A 19,487-nucleotide genomic window follows, 5' to 3' on the forward strand; every position below is an offset into this window, starting at 1 on the left:
GGGGGGGGGATTTGTGTTCAAGAGGGTGGTGGTGTTGTCTGTTTTTGTTGTTGTTTATAGTGGATTTTTCATCTTTTTGTGTGTGTGGTGTGAACATTTTGGGGGGACTATGGTACTTTGTTGCAGTGCAACATTGAACAGTCAACACTGGTTCATCTTCAGTAAAGCAAAAGCAATAGAAAACAAACAAAAAAAAGAATTAAAAAAAACAGAAAGCTGTGAAAATTCTCTCTACTTTGACCACATGTTTGATTTGATGTGTGGCACAGAACCAGCCTGCAGTATGGCATCAACTGCCTGAAGAAGATCAACTACGACCGGAAAGAACTGGAAAGGCGGCGGGAAGAAAGTGCCAATGAAGTGAAAGGTGAGGACACTCAGCACAGGATTGTCATGTCTGTCATACAGGATTGTCATGTCTGTCATTTGATGCTGTCATACAGGATTGTCATGTCTGTCATTTGACTCTGTCAGCACAGGATTGTCATGTCTGTCATACAGGATTGTCATGTCTGTCATACAGGATTGTCATGTCTGTCATTTGACTCTGTCAGCACAGGATTGTCATGTCTGTCATTTGACACTGTCAGCACAGGATTGTCATGTCTGTCATACAGGATTGTCATGTCTGTCATTTGACACTGTCAGCACAGGATTGTCATGTCTGTCATTTGACACTGTCAGCACAGGATTGTCATGTCTGTCATTTGACACTGTCAGCACAGGATTGTCATGTCTGTCATTTGACACTGTCATCACAGGATTGTCATGTTTGTCATTTGACACTGTCATCACAGGTTTGTCATGTCTGTCATTCATACATGCACACCAGTCATTCTTCCGCATGTATAACTGGTTCAGAGGGATGAAAGACAAAATGTTCATAAATTCATAAATTGTAGAAAGCCAAAGAAACCGTACATGGGAAAGAGGGAGAGAGGTGTAAGGAGGGAAAGAGGGAGAGAGGTGTAAGGAGGGAGGTGTACGGAGGGAGAGAGGTGTAAGGAGGGAGAGAGGGAGATGTAAGGAGGGAGGGAGGTGTAAGGAGGGAGAGAGGGAGGGAGGTGTAAGGGAGAGAGGTGTAAGGAGGGAAAGAGGGAGAGAGGTGTAAGGAGGGAGGGAGGTGTAAGGAGGGAAAGAGGGAGGGAGGTGTAAGGAGGGAAAGAGGGAGAGAGGTGTAAGGAGGGAGAGAGGGAGATGTAAGGAGGGAGGGAGGTGTAGGGAAGGAGGCGTAAGGAGGGAGGGAGGTGTAAGGAGGGAGAGGGAGGGAGGCGTAAGGAGGGAGGGAGGTGTAAGGAGGGAGAGAGGGAGGGAGGCGTAAGGAGGGAGGGAGGTGTAAGGAGGGAGAGAGGGAGGGAGGTGTAAGGAGGGAAAGGGGGGGGGGGGTAGGAAGGGGGGGGGAAGGAGGGAAAAAGGGAGGGGGGTGTAAAGAGGGAAGGGGAGGGGGGGGTGTAAGGAGGGAAAGAGGGAGGAAGGCGTATATTGATTTGTACAAACACAGTGACGCTTCCTTGAGAAACTGAAACTGAAATGGAGGTGAATCATGCAGTTTGACATCACGTGCCTGTGGTGGTAGTGTGTGTGTGTGTGTGTACAGACGTGTTGGTGTGGTTCAACTAGTGATGACCTGTGGTGATGGTGTGTGTACAGACGTGTTGGTGTGGTCCAATGAGCGAGTGATGACCTGTGGTGATGGTGTGTGTACAGACGTGTTGGTGTGGTCCAATGAGCGAGTGATGACCTGTGGTGATGGTGTGTGTACAGACGTGTTGGTGTGGTCCATCTAGTGATGACCTGTGGTGATGGTGTGTGTACAGACGTGTTGGTGTGGTCCAACTAGTGATGACATGTGGTGATGGTGTGTGTACAGACGTGTTGGTGTGGTCCAACTAGTGATGACCTGTGGTGATGGTGTGTGTACAGACGTGTTGGTGTGGTCCAATGAGCGAGTGATGACCTGTGGTGATGGTGTGTGTACAGACGTGTTGGTGTGGTCCAATGAGCGAGTGATGACCTGTGATAATGGTGTGTGTACAGACGTGTTGGCGTGGTCCAACTAGTGATGACCTGTGGTGATGGTGTGTGTACAGACGTGTTGGTGTGGTCCAGCGAGTGATGACCATGGTGATGGTGTGTGTGTGTACAGACGTGTTGGTGTGGTCCAATGAGCGAGTGATGACCTGTGGTGATGGTGTGTGTACAGACATGTTGGTGTGGTCCAACTAGTGATGACATGTGGTGATGGTGTGTGTACAGACGTGTTGGTGTGGTCCAACTAGTGATGACATGTGGTGATGGTGTGTATACAGACGTGTTGGTGTGGTCCAACTAGTGATGACATGTGATGATGGTGTGTGTACAGACGTGTTGGTGTGGTCCAGCGAGTGATGACATGTGGTGATGGTGTGTGTACAGACGTGTTGGTGTGGTCCAATGAGTGAGTGATGACCTGTGGTGATGGTGTGTGTACAGGCGTGTTGGTGTGGTCCAACTAGTGATGACCTGTGGTGATGGTGTGTGTACAGACGTGTTGGTGTGGTCCAATGAGCGAGTGATGACCATGGTGATGGTGTGTGTACAGACGTGTTGGTGTGGTCCAGCGAGTGATGACCTGTGATGATGGTGTGTGTACAGACGTGTTGGTGTGGTCCAGCGAGTGATGACCTGTGATAATGGTGTGTGTACAGACGTGTTGGTGTGGTCCAATGAGCGAGTGATGACCTGTGATAATTGTGTGTGTACAGACGTGTTGGTGTGGTCCAATGAGCGAGTGATGACCTGTGATAATGGTGTGTGTACAGACGTGTTGGTGTGGTCCAATGAGCGAGTGATGACCTGTGGTGATGGTGTGTGTACAGACGTGTTGGTGTGGTCCAGCTAGTGATGACCTGTGGTGATGGTGTGTGTACAGACGTGTTGGTGTGGTCCAACTAGTGATGACCTGTGGTGATGGTGTGTGTACAGACGTGTTGGTGTGGTCCAATGAGCGAGTGATGACCTGTGGTGATGGTGTGTGTACAGACGTGTTGGTGTGGTCCAATGAGCGAGTGATGACATGTGGTGATGGTGTGTGTACAGACGTGTTGGTGTGGTCCAATGAGCGAGTGATGACCTGTGATGATGGTGTGTGTACAGACGTGTTGGTGTGGTCCAATGAGCGAGTGATGAAGTGGGTGCAGTCGGTCAGCCTGAGGGAGTACGCCAACAACCTGATCGAATCGGGCGTGCACGGCGCTCTCATCGCCCTGGACGACAGCTTCGACCACAACAGTCTGGCCCTTGCTCTGCAGATCCCCACACAAAACACACAGGTCTCTGCTGGGCTGCCCCTGTTTGGGTGGTCAGCACTGTCATTTCACATGCAGTGCACACTTTCACATGGTGCATGGAGCCTTGGTTTGATAAACTACATGTTTGGGTTGTCAACACATTCATTTCCCATGCATTACATACTTTCACATGGTGATGGATCATTAGTTTGATAAAATACATTGTTGGGTTGTCAACACATTCATTTCCCATGCATTACATACTGTCACATGGTAATGGATCATTAGTTTGATAAAATACATTGTTGGGTTGTCAACACATTCATTTCCCATGCATTACATACTGTCACATGGTAATGGATCATTAGTTTGATAAAATACATTGTTGGGTTGTCAACACATTCATTTCCCATGCATTACATACTGTCACATGATACATGAATCATTGGTTTGATAAACTACATGTTTTGGTATTCTCCACATTCATTTCCCATGCATTACATAGTACATCTAGACAATTACTAAACTCTAAAACCTGAAACATGACATTATCATTTAAGACATGAGTATTAATTATTGCCAGTAATTAGTGTATGAAAAAGAAAATAGCAATGTATGTAATGTCTCTGGCTGTGTGTGTGTATGTGTGACAGTGATATGGAAAGAAAACCGTGAATCTAGTGTATGTAATGTGTCTGGCTGTGTGTGTGTATGTGTGACAGTGATATGGAAAGAAAACAGTGAAGCTAGTGTATGTAATGTGTCTGGCTGTGTGTGTGTATGTGTGACAGTGATATGGAAAGAAAACCGTGAATCTAGTGTATGTAATGTGTCTGGCTGTGTGTGTGTGTGTGTGAAAGTGATATGAGTAAGAAAACAGCAATGTATGGAACAGATATGTCTGGCTCTGTGTGTGTGTGTGTGTGTGTGTGTGTGAAAGTGATATGAGAAAGAAAACAGCAATGTATGTGACAGCTGTGTCTGTGTGTGACAGGCCCGCATGGTGTTGGAACGAGAATTCAACAACCTGTTAGCTCGGGGAACAGACAGACGGCTGGAGGAGGTAAGACACACCCCATACCTCCCTCCCCCCCCTTCCCCCTTCACTGTGACACTTCCTAATCCTTGTCCACCCCCCCAGCCCCCTTCACTGTGACACTTCCCAATCCTTGTCCCCCCCCCCCTTCACTGTGACACTTCCCAATCCTTGTCCCCCCCCTTCACTGTGACACTTCCCAATCCTTGTCCCCCCCCCCCTTCACTGTGACACTTCCCAATCCTTGTCCCCCCCCTTCACTGTGACACTTCCCAATCCTTGTCCCCCCCCCCCCTTCACTGTGACACTTCCCAATCCTTGTCCCCCCCCCCCTTCACTGTGACACTTCCTAATCCTTGTCCCCCCCCCTTCACTGTGACACTTCCCAATCCTTGTCCCCCCCCTTCACTGTGACACTTCCCAATCCTTGTCCCCCCCCCCCTTCACTGTGACACTTCCCAATCCTTGTCCCCCCCCCCCTTCACTGTGACACTTCCCAATCCTTGGCCCCCCCCCCCTTCACTGTGACACTTCCCAATCCTTGTCCCCCCCCCCTTCACTGTGACACTTCCCAATCCTTGTCCCCCCCCCCTTCACTGTGACACTTCCCAATCCTTGTCCCCCCCCCCCCCTTCACTGTGACACTTCCCAATCCTTGTCCCCCTCCCCCCCTTCACTGTGACACTTCCCAATCCTTGTCCCCCTCCCCCCCTTCACTGTGACACTTCCCAATCCTTGTCCCCCCCCCTTCACTGTGACACTTCCCAATCCTTGTCCCCCCCCCCCCTTCACTGTGACACTTCCCAATCCTTGTCCCCCCCCCTTCACTGTGACACTTCCCAATCCTTGTCCCCCCCCCCACCCCCTTCACTGTGACACTTCCAATCCTTGTCCCCCCCCCCTTCACTGTGACACTTCCCAATCCTTGTCCCCCCCCCCCTTCACTGTGACACTTCCCAATCCTTGTCCCCCCCCCTTCACTGTGACACTTCCCAATCCTTGTCCCCCCCACCCCCCTTCACTGTGACACTTCCCAATCCTTGTCCCCCCCCCCCTTCACTGTGACACTTCCCAATCCTTGTCCCCCCCCCCTTCACTGTGACACTTCCCAATCCTTGTCCCCCCCCCCTTCACTGTGACACTTCCCAATCCTTGTCCCCCCCCCCCCTTCACTGTGACACTTCCCAATCCTTGTCCCCCCCCCCCTTCACTGTGACACTTCCCAATCCTTGTCCCCCCCCCCCCCCTTCACTGTGACACTTCCCAATCCTTGTCCCCCCCCCCCTTCACTGTGACACTTCCCAATCCTTGTCCCCCCCCCCCCTTCACTGTGACACTTCCCAATCCTTGTCCCCCCCCCCCTTCACTGTGACACTTCCCAATCCTTGTCCCCCCCCCCCTTCACTGTGACACTTCCCAATCCTTGTCCCCCCCCCCCTTCACTGTGACACTTCCCAATCCTTGTCCCCCCCCCCCCTTCACTGTGACACTTCCCAATCCTTGTCCCCCCCCCCTTCACTGTGACACTTCCCAATCCTTGTCCCCCCCCCCTTCACTGTGACACTTCCCAATCCTTGTCCCCCCCCCCTTCACTGTGACACTTCCCAATCCTTGTCCCCCCCCCCCTTCACTGTGACACTTCCCAATCCTTGTCCCCCCCCCCTTCACCTTGTGCACTGACCTTCCCAATCCTTGTCCCCCCCCCCTTCACTGTGACACTTCCCAATCCTTGTCCCCCCCCCCTCACTGTGACACTTCCCAATCCTTGCCCCCCCCCTTCACTGTGACACTTCCCAATCCTTGTCCCCCCCTTCACTGTGACACTCCCAATCCTTGCCCCCCCCCCTCACTGTGACACTTCCCAATCCTTGTCCCCCCCTCTCACTGTGACACTTCCCAATCCTTGTCCCCCCCCCCCCCTTCACTGTGACACTTCCCAATCCTTGCCCCCCTCCCTTCACTGTGACACTTCCCAATCCTTGTCCCCCCCTTCACTGTGACACTTCCCAATCCTTGTCCCCCCCCTTCACTGTGACACTCCCAATCCTTGTCCCCTCCCTTCACTGTGACACTTCCCAATCCTGTCCCCCTCTCCTTCACTGTGACACTTCCCAATCTGCCCCCCTTCACTCCCTCTGCCCCTCACTGTGACCTCTCCCATCCTGCCCCTCTCTCTCTCCTCTACCCCTCTCTCTGCCCTCTCCCTGCCCCTCTCCCTCTGCCCCTCTCCCTCTCCCTCTGCCCCTCTCCCTGCCCCTCTCCCTCTCCCTCTCTGCCCCTCTCCCTCTGCCCCTCTCTCTCTCCCTCTGCCCCTCTCTCTCTCCCTCTACCCCTCTCTCTGCCCCTCTCCCTGCCCCTCTCCCTCTGCCCCTCTCCCTCTGCCCCTCTCCCTGCCCCTCTCCCTCTCCCTCTGCCCCTCTCCCTCTGCCCCTCTCTCTCTCCCTCTACCCCTCTCTCTGCCCCTCTCCCTCTCTGCCCCTCTCTCTCTGCCCCTCTCCCTCTGCCCCTCTCTCTCTCCCTCTGCTCCTCTCCCTCTGCTCCTCTCCCTCTGCTCCTCTCCCTCTGCCCCTCTCTCTCCCTCTGCCCCTCTCCCTCTGCTCCTCTCCCTCTGCTCCTCTCCCTCTGCCCCTCTCTCTCCCTCTGCCCCTCTCTCTCTCCCTCTACCCCTCTCTCTGCCCCTCTCCCTCTGCTCCTCTCCCTCTGCCCCTCTGCCCCTCTCCCTCTGCTCCTCTCCCTCTGCCCCTCTCCCTCCCTCTCTGCCCCTCTCCCTCTGCCCCTCTCCCTCTGCTCCTCTCCCTCTGCCCCTCTCCCTCTGCTCCTCTCCCTCTGCCCCTCTGCTCCTCTCCCTCTGCCCCTCTGCCCCTCTCCCTCCCTCTCTGCCCCTCTCCCTCTGCCCCTCTGCCCCTCTCCCTCTGCTCCTCTGCTCCTCTCCCTCTGCCCCTCTGCCCCTCTCCCTCCCTCTCTGCCCCTCTCCCTCTGCCCCTCTGCCCCTCTCCCTCCCTCTCTGCCCCTCTCCCTCTGCCCCTCTGCCCCTCTCCCTCCCTCTCTGCCCCTCTCCCTCTGCCCCTCTGCCCCTCTCCCTCCCTCTCTGCCCCTCTCCCTCTGCCCCTCTGCCCCTCTCCCTCTGCTCCTCTCCCTCTGCCCCTCTGCCCCTCTGCTCCTCTCCCTCTGCCCCTCTGCTCCTCTCCCTCTGCCCCTCTGCCCCTCTCCCTCCCTCTCTGCCCCTCTCCCTCTGCCCCTCTGCCCCTCTCCCTCTGCTCCTCTGCTCCTCTCCCTCTGCCCCTCTGCCCCTCTCCCTCCCTCTCTGCCCCTCTCCCTCTGCCCCTCTGCCCCTCTCCCTCCCTCTCTGCCCCTCTCCCTCTGCCCCTCTGCCCCTCTCCCTCCCTCTCTGCCCCTCTCCCTCTGCCCCTCTGCCCCTCTCCCTCCCTCTCTGCCCCTCTCCCTCTGCCCCTCTGCCCCTCTCCCTCCCTCTCTGCCCCTCTCCCTCTGCCCCTCTGCCCCTCTCCCTCCCTCTCTGCCCCTCTCCCTCTGCCCCTCTGCCCCTCTCCCTCTGCTCCTCTCCCTCTGCCCCTCTCCCTCTGCCCCTCTCTATCTGCTCCTCTCCCTGCCCCTCTCTCTCTGCCCCTCTCCCTCTGCCCCTCTCTCTCTCCCTCTACCCCTCTCTCTGCCCCTCTCCCTGCCCCTCTCCCTCTGCCCCTCTCCCTGTGTCATCACTTAATCTTCGTTCCTCTCCCCCAGCCTCCCTTCCTTCTCCCACCCCACTCTCACCTCACAGTTATGTGGCCTCCATCCTGTCACTGTGCCTGTGGTCATGGCATTCTGTCATAGGGCAGGTGACATGCTGACTGATCACATGTGGCTGTGGTCATGGCATCCTGTCAGGGCAGGTGACATGCTGACTGATCACATGTGGCTGTCTCTTCCTGCTGCCTGCCTGCCTCCTCTGCTGCTGCACTGATGCTGTGCTTTTCCTCTCCACTCCACCACCATGCTCTGTGTGTGTGTGTGTCTGAGGGGGGGGGGTCCCTGTGTGTGTCTGTCCTGATGTCTCCCTGTGCCTGTCCTGATGTCTCCCTGTGTCTGTCCTGATCAGATGTGTCTGTCCTGATGTCTCCCTGTGTCTGTCCTGATGTCCATGTCTCCCTGTGTCTGTCCTGATGTCTCCCTGTGTCTGTCCTGATGTCTCCCTGTGTCTGTCCTGATGTCCATGTCTCCCTGTGTCTGTCCTGATGTCTCCCTGTGTCTGTCCTGATGTCCATGTCTCCCTGTGTCTGTCCTGATGTCTCCCTGTGTCTGTCCTGATGTCTCCCTGTGTCTGTCCTGATGTCTCCCTATGTCTGTCTTGATGTCTCCCTGTGTCTGTCCTGATGTCTCCCTGTGTCTGTCCATCCCTGTGTCTGTCCTGATGTCTCCCTGTGTCTGTCCTGATGTCTCCCTATGTCTGTCTTGATGTCTCCCTGTGTCTGTCCTGATGTCTCCCTATGTCTGTCCTGATGTCTCCCTGTGTCTGTCCTGATGTCTCCCTATGTCTGTCTTGATGTCTCCCTGTGTCTGTCCTGATGTCTCCCTGTGTCTGTCCTGATGTCTCCCTGTGTCTGTCCTGATCAGATGTGTCTGTCCTGATGTCTCCCTGTGTCTGTCCTGATGTCTCCTTGTGTCTGTCCTGATCAGATGTGTCTGTCTTGATGTCTGCCTGTGTCTGTCCTGATGTCTCCCTGTGTCTGTCCTGATGTCTCCCTGTGTCTGTCCTGATGTCTGTTCTGTGGTGTGTTGGAGATGGGGGCATTCTCAGTGTCAACATAACCTCTGCCTGTGTGATCCAGTTGTGCTTTGTGTAGGGGAGGGTCTCTTTGTGCCTGTCCTTTGTGCTGGGACTGGGAATGTGTCAGACTTTGTGTTTGGAGACGGGGTGGTTCATTGTGTGGTAACATGTGTTGGTGTGGGTTCTCCCTGTGTGTGTGTGTTTTTCTCCCTAGGAGGCTTGGGGCTTCAGGCAGGAAGTGACATATCTGACTGCAGGCATGGACGTCATGGGTCACAGTGTATCACCCACATGTTCCACACACCCCTCCTCACCACATTTGGTAGTACCATAATTTACCACCCCCACTTTGTTCACTTAAAGTGTGGTGAAAATCTGGTAGTGAGGAATCTGAAATAGCTTCAAAGTCCAGGCAGTTTGTATGTCAGTTGTCATGGATTATGTTGCAGTTGCAACATTTTCATTGTACTTAATGAAGAAATTGTTCGTTTGTTTTTAAATAAAGTACTAGAAATATAATTTCTTGTACAAAAAAAAAATGTTGTGATGACCTAAAGTAAGGAATGGAATGTCTTTTGCAACACTAGCAAAAAGAAAAAAATTGTGAACAATGGTCATTGTATCAGACTGGGTGGGGGTGGGGGGGGCTGTCCGTGACCCACAGGAAGAGAGGGGTGTGGGGACAAGGGGGGTGACCCACAATGTGACCCATGACCATGAAGCGTGTGTGTTGCCATCTGTCCTGTCTCTGCCTGGGCTGGGTGCTTCTCACCACACTGCTGTCTCCACACCAACACCCACACCTCCCCCCACCCACACCAACACCCACACTGCTGTCTCCACACCTTCCCCCACCCACACCAACACCCACACTGCTGTCTCCACACCTCCCCCCACCCACACCAACACCCACACTGCTGTCTCCACACCAACACCCACACTGCTGTCTCCACACCTCCCCCCACCCACACCAACACCCACACTGCTGTCTCCACACCTCCCCGACACTAACACCGGCACTCACTGGCTGTGTGCAGTGCTGTCTGGTTTACTGACTGCAAACAGCGCTGTTTTCTCTGACCTGCAGTCTGTGCTGTGTATGCTGTTGTCTCACACACATTGCTCTGCTGTCATACTGTATCCCTGCTTATTGCCTCAGTAAACGTAGTTCGTCATACGTGAGTCATTATTTCAGTGACAAGGAAAATGTTTGACAGTTGTGTTGACTTCAGTGGACAAACACAATGACATGATCATCCCATGGCGCATTGCATTGAAATGACAACACTGGTTGTAATCATCCCCAACACACAGGGCGCATTGCATTGAAATGACAACACTGATGGTAATCATCCCCAACACACAGGGCACATTGCATTGAAATGACAACACTGGTTGTAATCATCCCCAACACACAGGGCACATTGCATTGAAATGACAACACTGATGGTAATCATCCCCAACACACAGGGCACATTGCATTGAAATGACAACACTGATGGTAATCATCCCCAACACACAGGGCACATTGCATTGAAATGACAACACTGATGGTAATCATCCCCAACACACATTGCATTGAAATGACAACACTGGTTGTAATTATCCCCAACACACAGGGCACATTGCATTGAAATGACAACACTGATGGTAATCATCCCCAACAGACAGAGCACATTGCATTGAAATGACAACACTGATGGTAATCATCCCCAACAGACAGGGCACATTGCATTGAAATGACAACACTGATGGTAATCATCCCCAACACACAGAGCACATTGCATTGAAATGACAACACTGATGGTAATCATCCCCAACACACAGGACACATTGCATTGAAATGACAACACTGATGGTAATCATCCCCAACACACAGGACACATTGCATTGAAATGACAACACTGATGGTAATCATCCCCAACAGACAGAGCACATTGCATTGAAATGACAACACTGATGGTAATCATCCCCAACACACAGGGCACATTGCATTGAAATGACAACACTGATGGTAATCATCCCCAACACACAGGGCACATTGCATTGAAATGACAACACTGATGGTAATCATCCCCAACACACAGGACACATTGCATTGAAATGACAACACTGGTTGTAATCATCCCCAACACACAGGGCACATTGCATTGAAATGACAACACTGGTTGTAATCATCCCCAACACACAGGGCACATTGCATTGAAATGACAACAGTGGTTCTGTTAGTGTACCAGACCTCTTCATGTCTGTGGCTTGTAGAAGTCATGGTTTGGGAATGGTTTGTTTCTTGCTCTGTCCGCTCACCCCCTCTCCCTCACTCATCCGTGACGCCACACACAGGACTTTTGTGAGGGTGGCATTTTGAAATGACCTGGTTCACCGTCAGCAGCTTTTTCACGGCTGGTGCTCACTGTGTTTCACGCGACCCTGAAGCATCGCATTGCCAGCACCCACCCCACCCCCTTCCTCTGCCTTGGTCCCCCCCTCTCCTGCTTTGCGAAGCCTTGCATCTCACACCTGCGAAGCTTGCCGCGTCGAGCGCATGACAGCGTACTGTGTCACTGAAGCTCTGCCTCCCGCTTGCGTCACACACCTGGTTCTTGGCGCCTTTTTTTTTTCTTCTTTTTTTAACACTTTACTGTGGCTACACTGCACTTTATTCTGACTGGGGGTTTTTTTTGCATGGCTTAGCAGGACTGCTGGTGATGTTGGCAGTATCCATCACAGCATAGTTTGACAGCGGTGAACTGTTTGTCTCGCTGCATCGTCACAAGATTGGCGATGTCTGCAGTTTTGACTCCCTTCCCAGCATTTCATGTTTTCACTTTATCGTTTCCCTCCAGTTTGTCTGTGGCAGACTGGTATTGTTACTTCACTGAATCACTATTTCCAGGCTGTTACATTTTAGAACTTGTACTGAGATGATACTTTGGTAGCTGGGATAAGTCACTGTTAAAAGGACGTCATATCAGTCATATCCTGTAATAGCATAATCAAAGTCTAAAGTAACAGTACTGTGGATGTCACAGTAAACTTTTTTTTGTTTTTGTGTTCCTTTCTTCTGCTCTTTTCTTCTGCCTCGTAACTCTTTCACTGCCATAGGCAACTTAAGTCAACCAGACTGTTCACCCCCATAGATGAAATGAGTCGACATATGCACACACACACACACACACACACACACACACACACTTGTCGGTTTGTTGTGTTGAGTTAAAGAGTTTTTTTCTTTCTCTTATCACTTGCCCCACTTAGAGGTCATGTTGTCTCCCTTTGTGTCCGTCATCCTGCTGAGGTCATGTTGTCTCCCTTTGTGTCCCAGTCAACCTGCTGAGGTCATGTTGTCTCCCTTTGTGTCCATCATCCTGCTGAGGTCATGTTGTCTCCCTTTGTGTCCATCATCCTGCTGAGGTCATGTTGTCTCCCTTTGTGTCCCAGTCAACCTGCTGAGGTCATGTTGTCTCCCTTTGTGTCCATCATCCTGCTGAGGTCATGTTGTCTCCCTTTGTGTCCATCATCCTGCTGAGGTCATGTTGTCTCCCTTTGTGTCCATCATCCTGCTGAGGTCATGTTGTCTCCCTTTGTGTCCCAGTCAACCTGCTGAGGTCATGTTGTCTCCCTTTGTGTCCATCATCCTGCTGAGGTCATGTTGACTCCCTTTGTGTCCATCATCCTGCTGAGGTCATGTTGTCTCCCTTTGTGTCCATCATCCTGCTGAGGTCATGTTGTCTCCCTTTGTGTCTGTCATCCTGCAGAGGTCATGTTGTCTCCCTTTGTGTCCGTCATCCTGCAGAGGTCATGTTGTCTCCCTTTGTGTCCGTCATCCTGCTGAGGTCATGTTGTCTCCCTTTGTGTCCGTCATCCTGCTGAGGTCATGTTGTCTCCCTTTGTGTCCGTCATCCTGCAGAGGTCATGTTGTCTCCCTTTGTGTCCGTCATCCTGCTGAGGTCATGTTGTCTCCCTTTGTGTCCGTCATCCTGCAGAGGTCATGTTGTCTCCCTTTGTGTCCGTCATCCTGCTGAGGTCGTGTTGTCTCCCTTTGGGTCCCAGTCAACCTGCAGAGGTTGTGTTGTCTCCCTTTGTGTCCGTCATCCTGCTGAGGTCATGTTGTCTCCCTTTGGGTCCCAGTTGTCCTGCTGAGGTCGTGTTGTCTCCCTTTGTGTCCGTCATCCTGCTGAGGTCATGTTGTCTCCCTTTGGGTCCCAGTTGTCCTGCTGAGGTCGTGTTGTCTCCCTTTGTGTCCCAGTCAACCTGCAGAGGTCATGTTGTCTCCCTTTGGGTCCCAGTTGTCTTGCTGAGGTCATGTTGTCTCCCTTTGGGTCCCAGTTGTCCTGCAGAGGTCGTGTTGTCTCCCTTTGTGTCCCAGTCAACCTGCAGAGGTCGTGTTGTCTCCCTTTGGGTCCCAGTTGTCCTGCTGAGGTCGTGTTGTCTCCCTTTGGGTCCCAGTTGTCCTGCTGAGGTCGTGTTGTCTCCCTTTGTGTCCCAGTCAACCTGCAGAGGTCGTGTTGTCTCCCTTTGTGTCCCAGTCAACCTGCAGAGGTCATGTTGTCTCCCTTCGTGTCCCAGTAGTCCTGTTGAGGTCATGTTGTCTCCCTTTGTGTCCCAGTCATCCTGCTGAGGTCATGTTGTCTCCCATTGGGTCCCAGTAGTCCTGTTGAGGTCATGTTGTCTCCCTGTGTGTCCCAGTCGACCTGCAGAGGTCATGTTGTCTCCCTTCGTGTCCCAGTCATCCTGCAGAGGTCATGTTGTCTCCCATTGGGTCCCAGTAGTCCTGCTGAGGTCATGTTGTCTCCCTTCGTGTCCCAGTAGTCCTGTTGAGGTCATGTTGTCTCCCTTTGTGTCCCAGTCATCCTGCAGAGGTCATGTTGTCTCCCATTGGGTCCCAGTAGTCCTGCTGAGGTCGTGTTGTCTCCCTGTGCGTTCCAGTCAACCTGCAGAGGTCATGTTGTCTGTTGACAATAAATACCTGTTAGCTTCGTAATTCATTCTTGATGACAGTGTAACCCTGTACAAGTTATTTACACCTTTTGATAGAGTTACTCTTATTTTCACAAAAGTGATCCACACCTGTTGAAAGAGTAACTCTTACCTGTTGACATAGTAATTCACACCTGTTGACAAACTAAACTTACCTGTTGTTACCTATGTACAAAATAACCCTTGCCAGTATACAAAGTAACTCTTACCTGTTGACAAACAGCCTTGCCTGTTGACAAAGTAAATCATACCTGTTGACAAGGTGACTTACATGTTGACAAAGGAATTCACACCTGTTGACAGAGTAACCTTGACCTCTTTGCTTTGCGACTTGTGTGTCTTGACCAGATGACTGTGGTATAGTGATGTAATGGCCACTGATGAGCCCTGCACACACCTGTGTACCTGTGCTGTGTAACCAGTTATAGCTTTGTTACCTTCATTCATTGACATCCTGAACATTGTTCATTGGCTCTGTGCTTCATACATGGTGGTGACAACGTGAGAGCTACAGAACAGTGAATTGTGAGACCCTGAACTCTCATCGAACATTGTTCATTGGCTCTGTGCTTCATACATGGTGGTGACAACGTGAGAGCTACAGAACAGTGAATTGTGAGACCCTTAACGCTCATCGAACATTGTTCATTGGCTCTGTGCTTCATACATGGTGGTGACAACGTGAGAGCTACAGAACAGTGAATTGCGAGACCCTTAACGCTCATCCTGTGGCTGTTTGGTCCCTGTGTCAGTTGGTTGTATGACAGTCGTGTGACTCCAACTTGACATGGCCATGGACCTTTGTATCTCGTTTATATAACATGAATATGGTTGCCACCTAACCCTAGCTGCGTGCTTACCTCTTTATATGGATGTGAACCTTCACCATACTGTGTTATTCTTTATGGAACTGTATTGAATTATATAAACCCTCTCCTTACAATGTGAGTTTTCACTGACCTAGTTTGGATTTAAACCTTCACTTTACAATGTTATTCTTCACTGACCTAGATTGGATTTAAACCTTCACCTTACAATGTTATTCTTCACTGACCTAGATTGGATTTAAACCTTCACCTTACAATGTTATTCTTCACTGACCTAGATTGGATTTAAACCTTCACCTTACAATGTTATTCTTCACTGACCTAGATTGGATTTAAACCTTCACCATAAAGTGTTATTCTTCACTGACCTAGATTGGATTTAAACCTTCACTATACATTGTTATTCTTCACTGACCTAGATTGGATTTAAATCTTCACCTTACAATGTTATTCTTCACTGACCTAGATTGGATTTAAACCTTCACCTTACAGTGTTATTCTTCACTGACCTAGATTGGATTTAAACCTTCACCTTACAGTGTTATTCTTCACTGACCTAGATTGGATTTAAACCTTCACCTTACAGTGTTATTCTTCACTGACCTAGATTGGATTTAAACCTTCACCTTACAATGTTATTCCCCTCTGACGTAGATTGGATTTAAACCTTCACCTTACAATGTTATTCTTCACTGACCTAGATTGGATTTAAACCTTCACCATACAATGTTATTCTTCACTGACCTAGATTGGATTTAAGCCTTCGCCTTACAGTGTTATTCTTCACTGACCTAGATTGGATTTAAACCTTCACCTTACAACGTTATTCTTCATTGACCTAGATTGGATTTAAACCTTCACCTTACAATGTTATTCTTCACTGACCTAGATTGGATTTAAACCTTCACCTTACAATGTTATTCCCCTCTGACCTAGATTGGATTTAAACCTTCACCTTACAATGTTATTCTTCACTGACCTAGATTGGATTTAAGCCTTCACCTTACAATGTTATTCCTCTCTGACGTAGATTGGATTTAAACCTTCACCTTACAATGTTATTCTTCACTGACCTAGATTGGATTTAAACCTTCACCATACAATGTTATTCTTCACTGACCTAGATTGGATTTAAGCCTTCGCCTTACAGTGTTATTCTTCACTGACCTAGATTGGATTTAAACCTTCACCATACAATGTTATTCCTCTCTGACGTAGATTGGATTTAAGCCTTCGCCTTACAGTGTTATTCTTCACTGACCTAGATTGGATTTAAACCTTCACCTTACAACGTTATTCTTCATTGACCTAGATTGGATTTAAACCTTCACCTTACAGTGTTATTCCCCTCTGGCCTAGATTGGATTTAAACCTTCACCTTACAATGTTATTCTTCACTGACCTAGATTGGATTTAAGCCTTCACCTTACAATGTTATTCCTCTCTGACCTAGATTGGATTTAAACCTTCACTTTACAGTCACCTTAATGGACCTAGTAAGGATGGGATCATTACTGTTGATGTCTCAGTGCATCAGTATGGTGCAGATTGTCACTGTTCATGATGTTATACCTGTCTTCCTGTCTAACATAAGTACAACCCAACTTCCCCAAACTTCATACATTTGCGCTGACTGTGATTGCTTGTTAGTCATTGTATCATGATAACCAACAAAAAAAGCTGCATAATATATGGATAATGTTGAAGTGTGTTTTTGATGCATGGCTTCTGACATGTACTTGTGCATCTTGGTACCATGTGTGGTGTGTGTGATGTGTGTGTGTGTGTGTGTGTAACCCTTAGTGGCCTGTTTCCTCACACCTGTTTGCTCTGGCTTGTTAAAGAACCCCTGCAGTTTGTGTCAATGCTTCATGTTATAGTGTAGATCTGAACCTGCCTTGCCTACAGTAAATATCCCATAATCTCTTGCTGCCTTCTCATTTTTATTCAGATATTTCTTCTTTTTCTTCTTCCATTGTTTTTGTTGTTGGTGTTGTTTATTTTTGGGTCATATCTATTGTTTTGATATTTTGCACAGTCTGGAAACATGTATTTAATATAAAATATTTTGTTGGTTTTTTTTTATTGTGTATATTGTGTTGGGAAGAAAACAGGTAAAAAATTGATAACATAAAATGTCTGACAGTGGAATGGGTGAGCTGACAAGAGGTTTAACACTAGCAGTAGAGTTGAATGTGTGTTTATGACCCAGTGCATAGAGAGCAGTTGTGAGCTGATGTGTTGAATAGCCTCAGTTGGTGGTCTAATATATGTACACAGCAGAATGTGTTTGCATTTTAACAGACTGTGTGAAAGAAAAGAATAATGTGTGAACTAAAGTGTGTTGCCAGCTAAACAGGAGTTAGAGAAGTGATAAAGTGGAGGGGTGGGTGTGGAAACCAACTCTTTGCTGACAGGTAACTGTCAAGCACAAGTGACCCTTGACCATGAAGTGCATGGGATGTTGTTTGTATTGATATGACATGATATGGATATTTATACAGCATCTGTCCTCGGTCAGAGACCAAGCTCAAAGTCATTTGCACAACAGGCTGTCTACCTGGGTAGAGCTGACTGACAGCTGCCATTTGGGCACTCATCATTTATTTCCTGTGTCATTCAGTCAGGTTTCAGTCACACACACATATTCATACAGACATGCAACATTTTATGCATATGACCGTTTTGTACATTTACCCCGCCATGTAGGCAGCCATACTCCGTTTTGGGGAGTGTGCATGCTAGGTATGTTTGTTTCCATAATCTGCAAAGTCAACAGTGATTACAGGATCTTTAACATGTGTGTGTGATCTCTGTGTGTGTATACACATGAAGGGGGTTCAAGCACTAAGAGGTCTGCACATATGTTGACCTGGAAGATTGGAAAAATCTCCACCCTTTACCCACCTGGGGCCGTTATGAGATTCGAACCCAGGACCCTCGGATTGAAAGTCCAGTACTTTAACCACCCGGCTATTGTGCCCATATTGCGCATATTGATTGGTGTTTAGGTTTCTACACTGCCTCCAGTTCTTTTAGCTTCAGTACTGTTTGCAGTTGCAAAACCACTTTTTCTTTCTGTACTTTACATTAACTGACTGCTTGATGGAGATGGTGATTTGTGGCAACACAGGAGGCCTGGAGGCCTCACTATGGGTGTGGAGCATGGCTGAAACCCTGTCTGATCCATGATGATTTACTTGAAGGCAGTGATCCATCACACAATGTCTGCCACTCACTGACATCATCTGGCATCTCCAGCCCAAAGCCTTTTTCAGGAAGCTCTCACAGAGACAGTGAACACTGGCAGTGAAAAACAAATGTTTCTTATTGAAAACTAAAGCGACAGGCGCAATAGTGGAGTGGTTAAAGCATTGGACTTTCAATCTGAGGGTCCCAGGTTCAATTCTCAGTAATGGCACCTGGTGGGTAAAGGGTGGGGATTTTTCCAATCTCCCAGATCAACATATGTACAGACCTGCTTGTGCCTGACCCCCCTTTATGTGTATACGCAAGCAGCAGATTAAATACGCACGTTAAAGATCTTGTAATCCATGTCAGGGTTCGGTGGGTTATGGAAACAACATTCCCAGCATGCACACCCCCAAAAACAGAGTATGACTACCTATATGGTGCGGTAAAAACTGTCATACACATAAAAGCCCACTCGTTTACAATCGAGCGAACATGGGAGTTGCAGCCCACGAACAAAGAAGAAGAAGAAGAAAACTAAAGCTTTACAAACGGGGACAACTCCAACTTGATCTTACTTTATTTTTTCTTAATTGATGTGATGGAAAGAAGATGAGATGAAAGAAGACAGGTGAGAAGTGCTGCCCAGTGCTGACTGATGGCTGATGTGCTGGTCACCTGACTAAGGACTGGGTTGGTCCGTGCTGTCTTAGTGCTGCATTCCCCACCAAAACATGGACACTCAGCAAACCAAGTGTCACTTTGACACACTGCAAAATGGGAAGCCAGCTATGTTGGCTGTAGTGAACTCTTTGCCTGTCTGTCACGCTCAGTGTTTTGATTAAAGATCTTACTGCCAAGAGGGAAGTTTTCCCTTGATTGGATTTCAGGTTTTAGTTAGGCTGACTGATAATTGCTGCTGAAGTAGCATTTGAATGAAACCCGTGTGTCGTCAGCAGACTAGATCTGACATTAGTGTAGGGTTCATCAGGTGACAGGCCATCCTGTGCAAAGGGTTGGTTTCCATGGTGATTTTGGGCTCTGACATGGCATGGGCTGACAGTGATGAGTGTTGTACATACAGCTATGATTGACTAGTGCCTAGTCATTGACTAGTGTGTCATTGAGCAGTGTACTGAGCATCCCTAACAAGGCTGTTTGGTCCTGCTATAATGGATGGTGTCTTTTTTCTTCTTCTTTCTTTAGACCAGTACATTCCTGTTGTTTGTTTTTATGATTTAAGTGTTGTGGCTTGTTGATGATGTTCTGTTCAATTGCTTTCTTGCTCTTTTCCCCTCTAGGCGCGGTGAGACCTGCCACAGGTAATTCACTGCTCCCTGTCTGCCTGTACCCAGCCTGTCTCTCTGTCTGCCTCTCTCTCTGTCTCTCTCTACTCATCCTGTCTGTGTACAAGCTGTCCC

General features: G+C 49.4%; 1 protein-coding gene across 4 annotated transcripts in view; it reads left to right on the forward strand.

The window, feature by feature from the left end:
* The window catches only part of LOC143301621 (liprin-alpha-1-like), a 158,854-nt gene that overhangs the window by 125,491 nt on the left and 13,876 nt on the right, over positions 1 to 19,487 (forward strand). For all 4 annotated transcript variants that reach the window (XM_076616026.1, XM_076616028.1, XM_076616029.1 and 1 more), the window contains 3 exons: positions 270 to 367; positions 3,136 to 3,311; positions 4,264 to 4,332. In XM_076616026.1, the coding sequence (XP_076472141.1) occupies positions 270 to 367; positions 3,136 to 3,311; positions 4,264 to 4,332 (343 nt within the window). The remainder of the gene's footprint in view (positions 1 to 269; positions 368 to 3,135; positions 3,312 to 4,263; positions 4,333 to 19,487) is intronic.

The sequence above is a fragment of the Babylonia areolata genome, chromosome 27 (assembly GCF_041734735.1).
Source record: "Babylonia areolata isolate BAREFJ2019XMU chromosome 27, ASM4173473v1, whole genome shotgun sequence".
In the NCBI taxonomy this organism is placed as follows: Eukaryota; Metazoa; Mollusca; class Gastropoda; order Neogastropoda; family Buccinidae; genus Babylonia; species Babylonia areolata.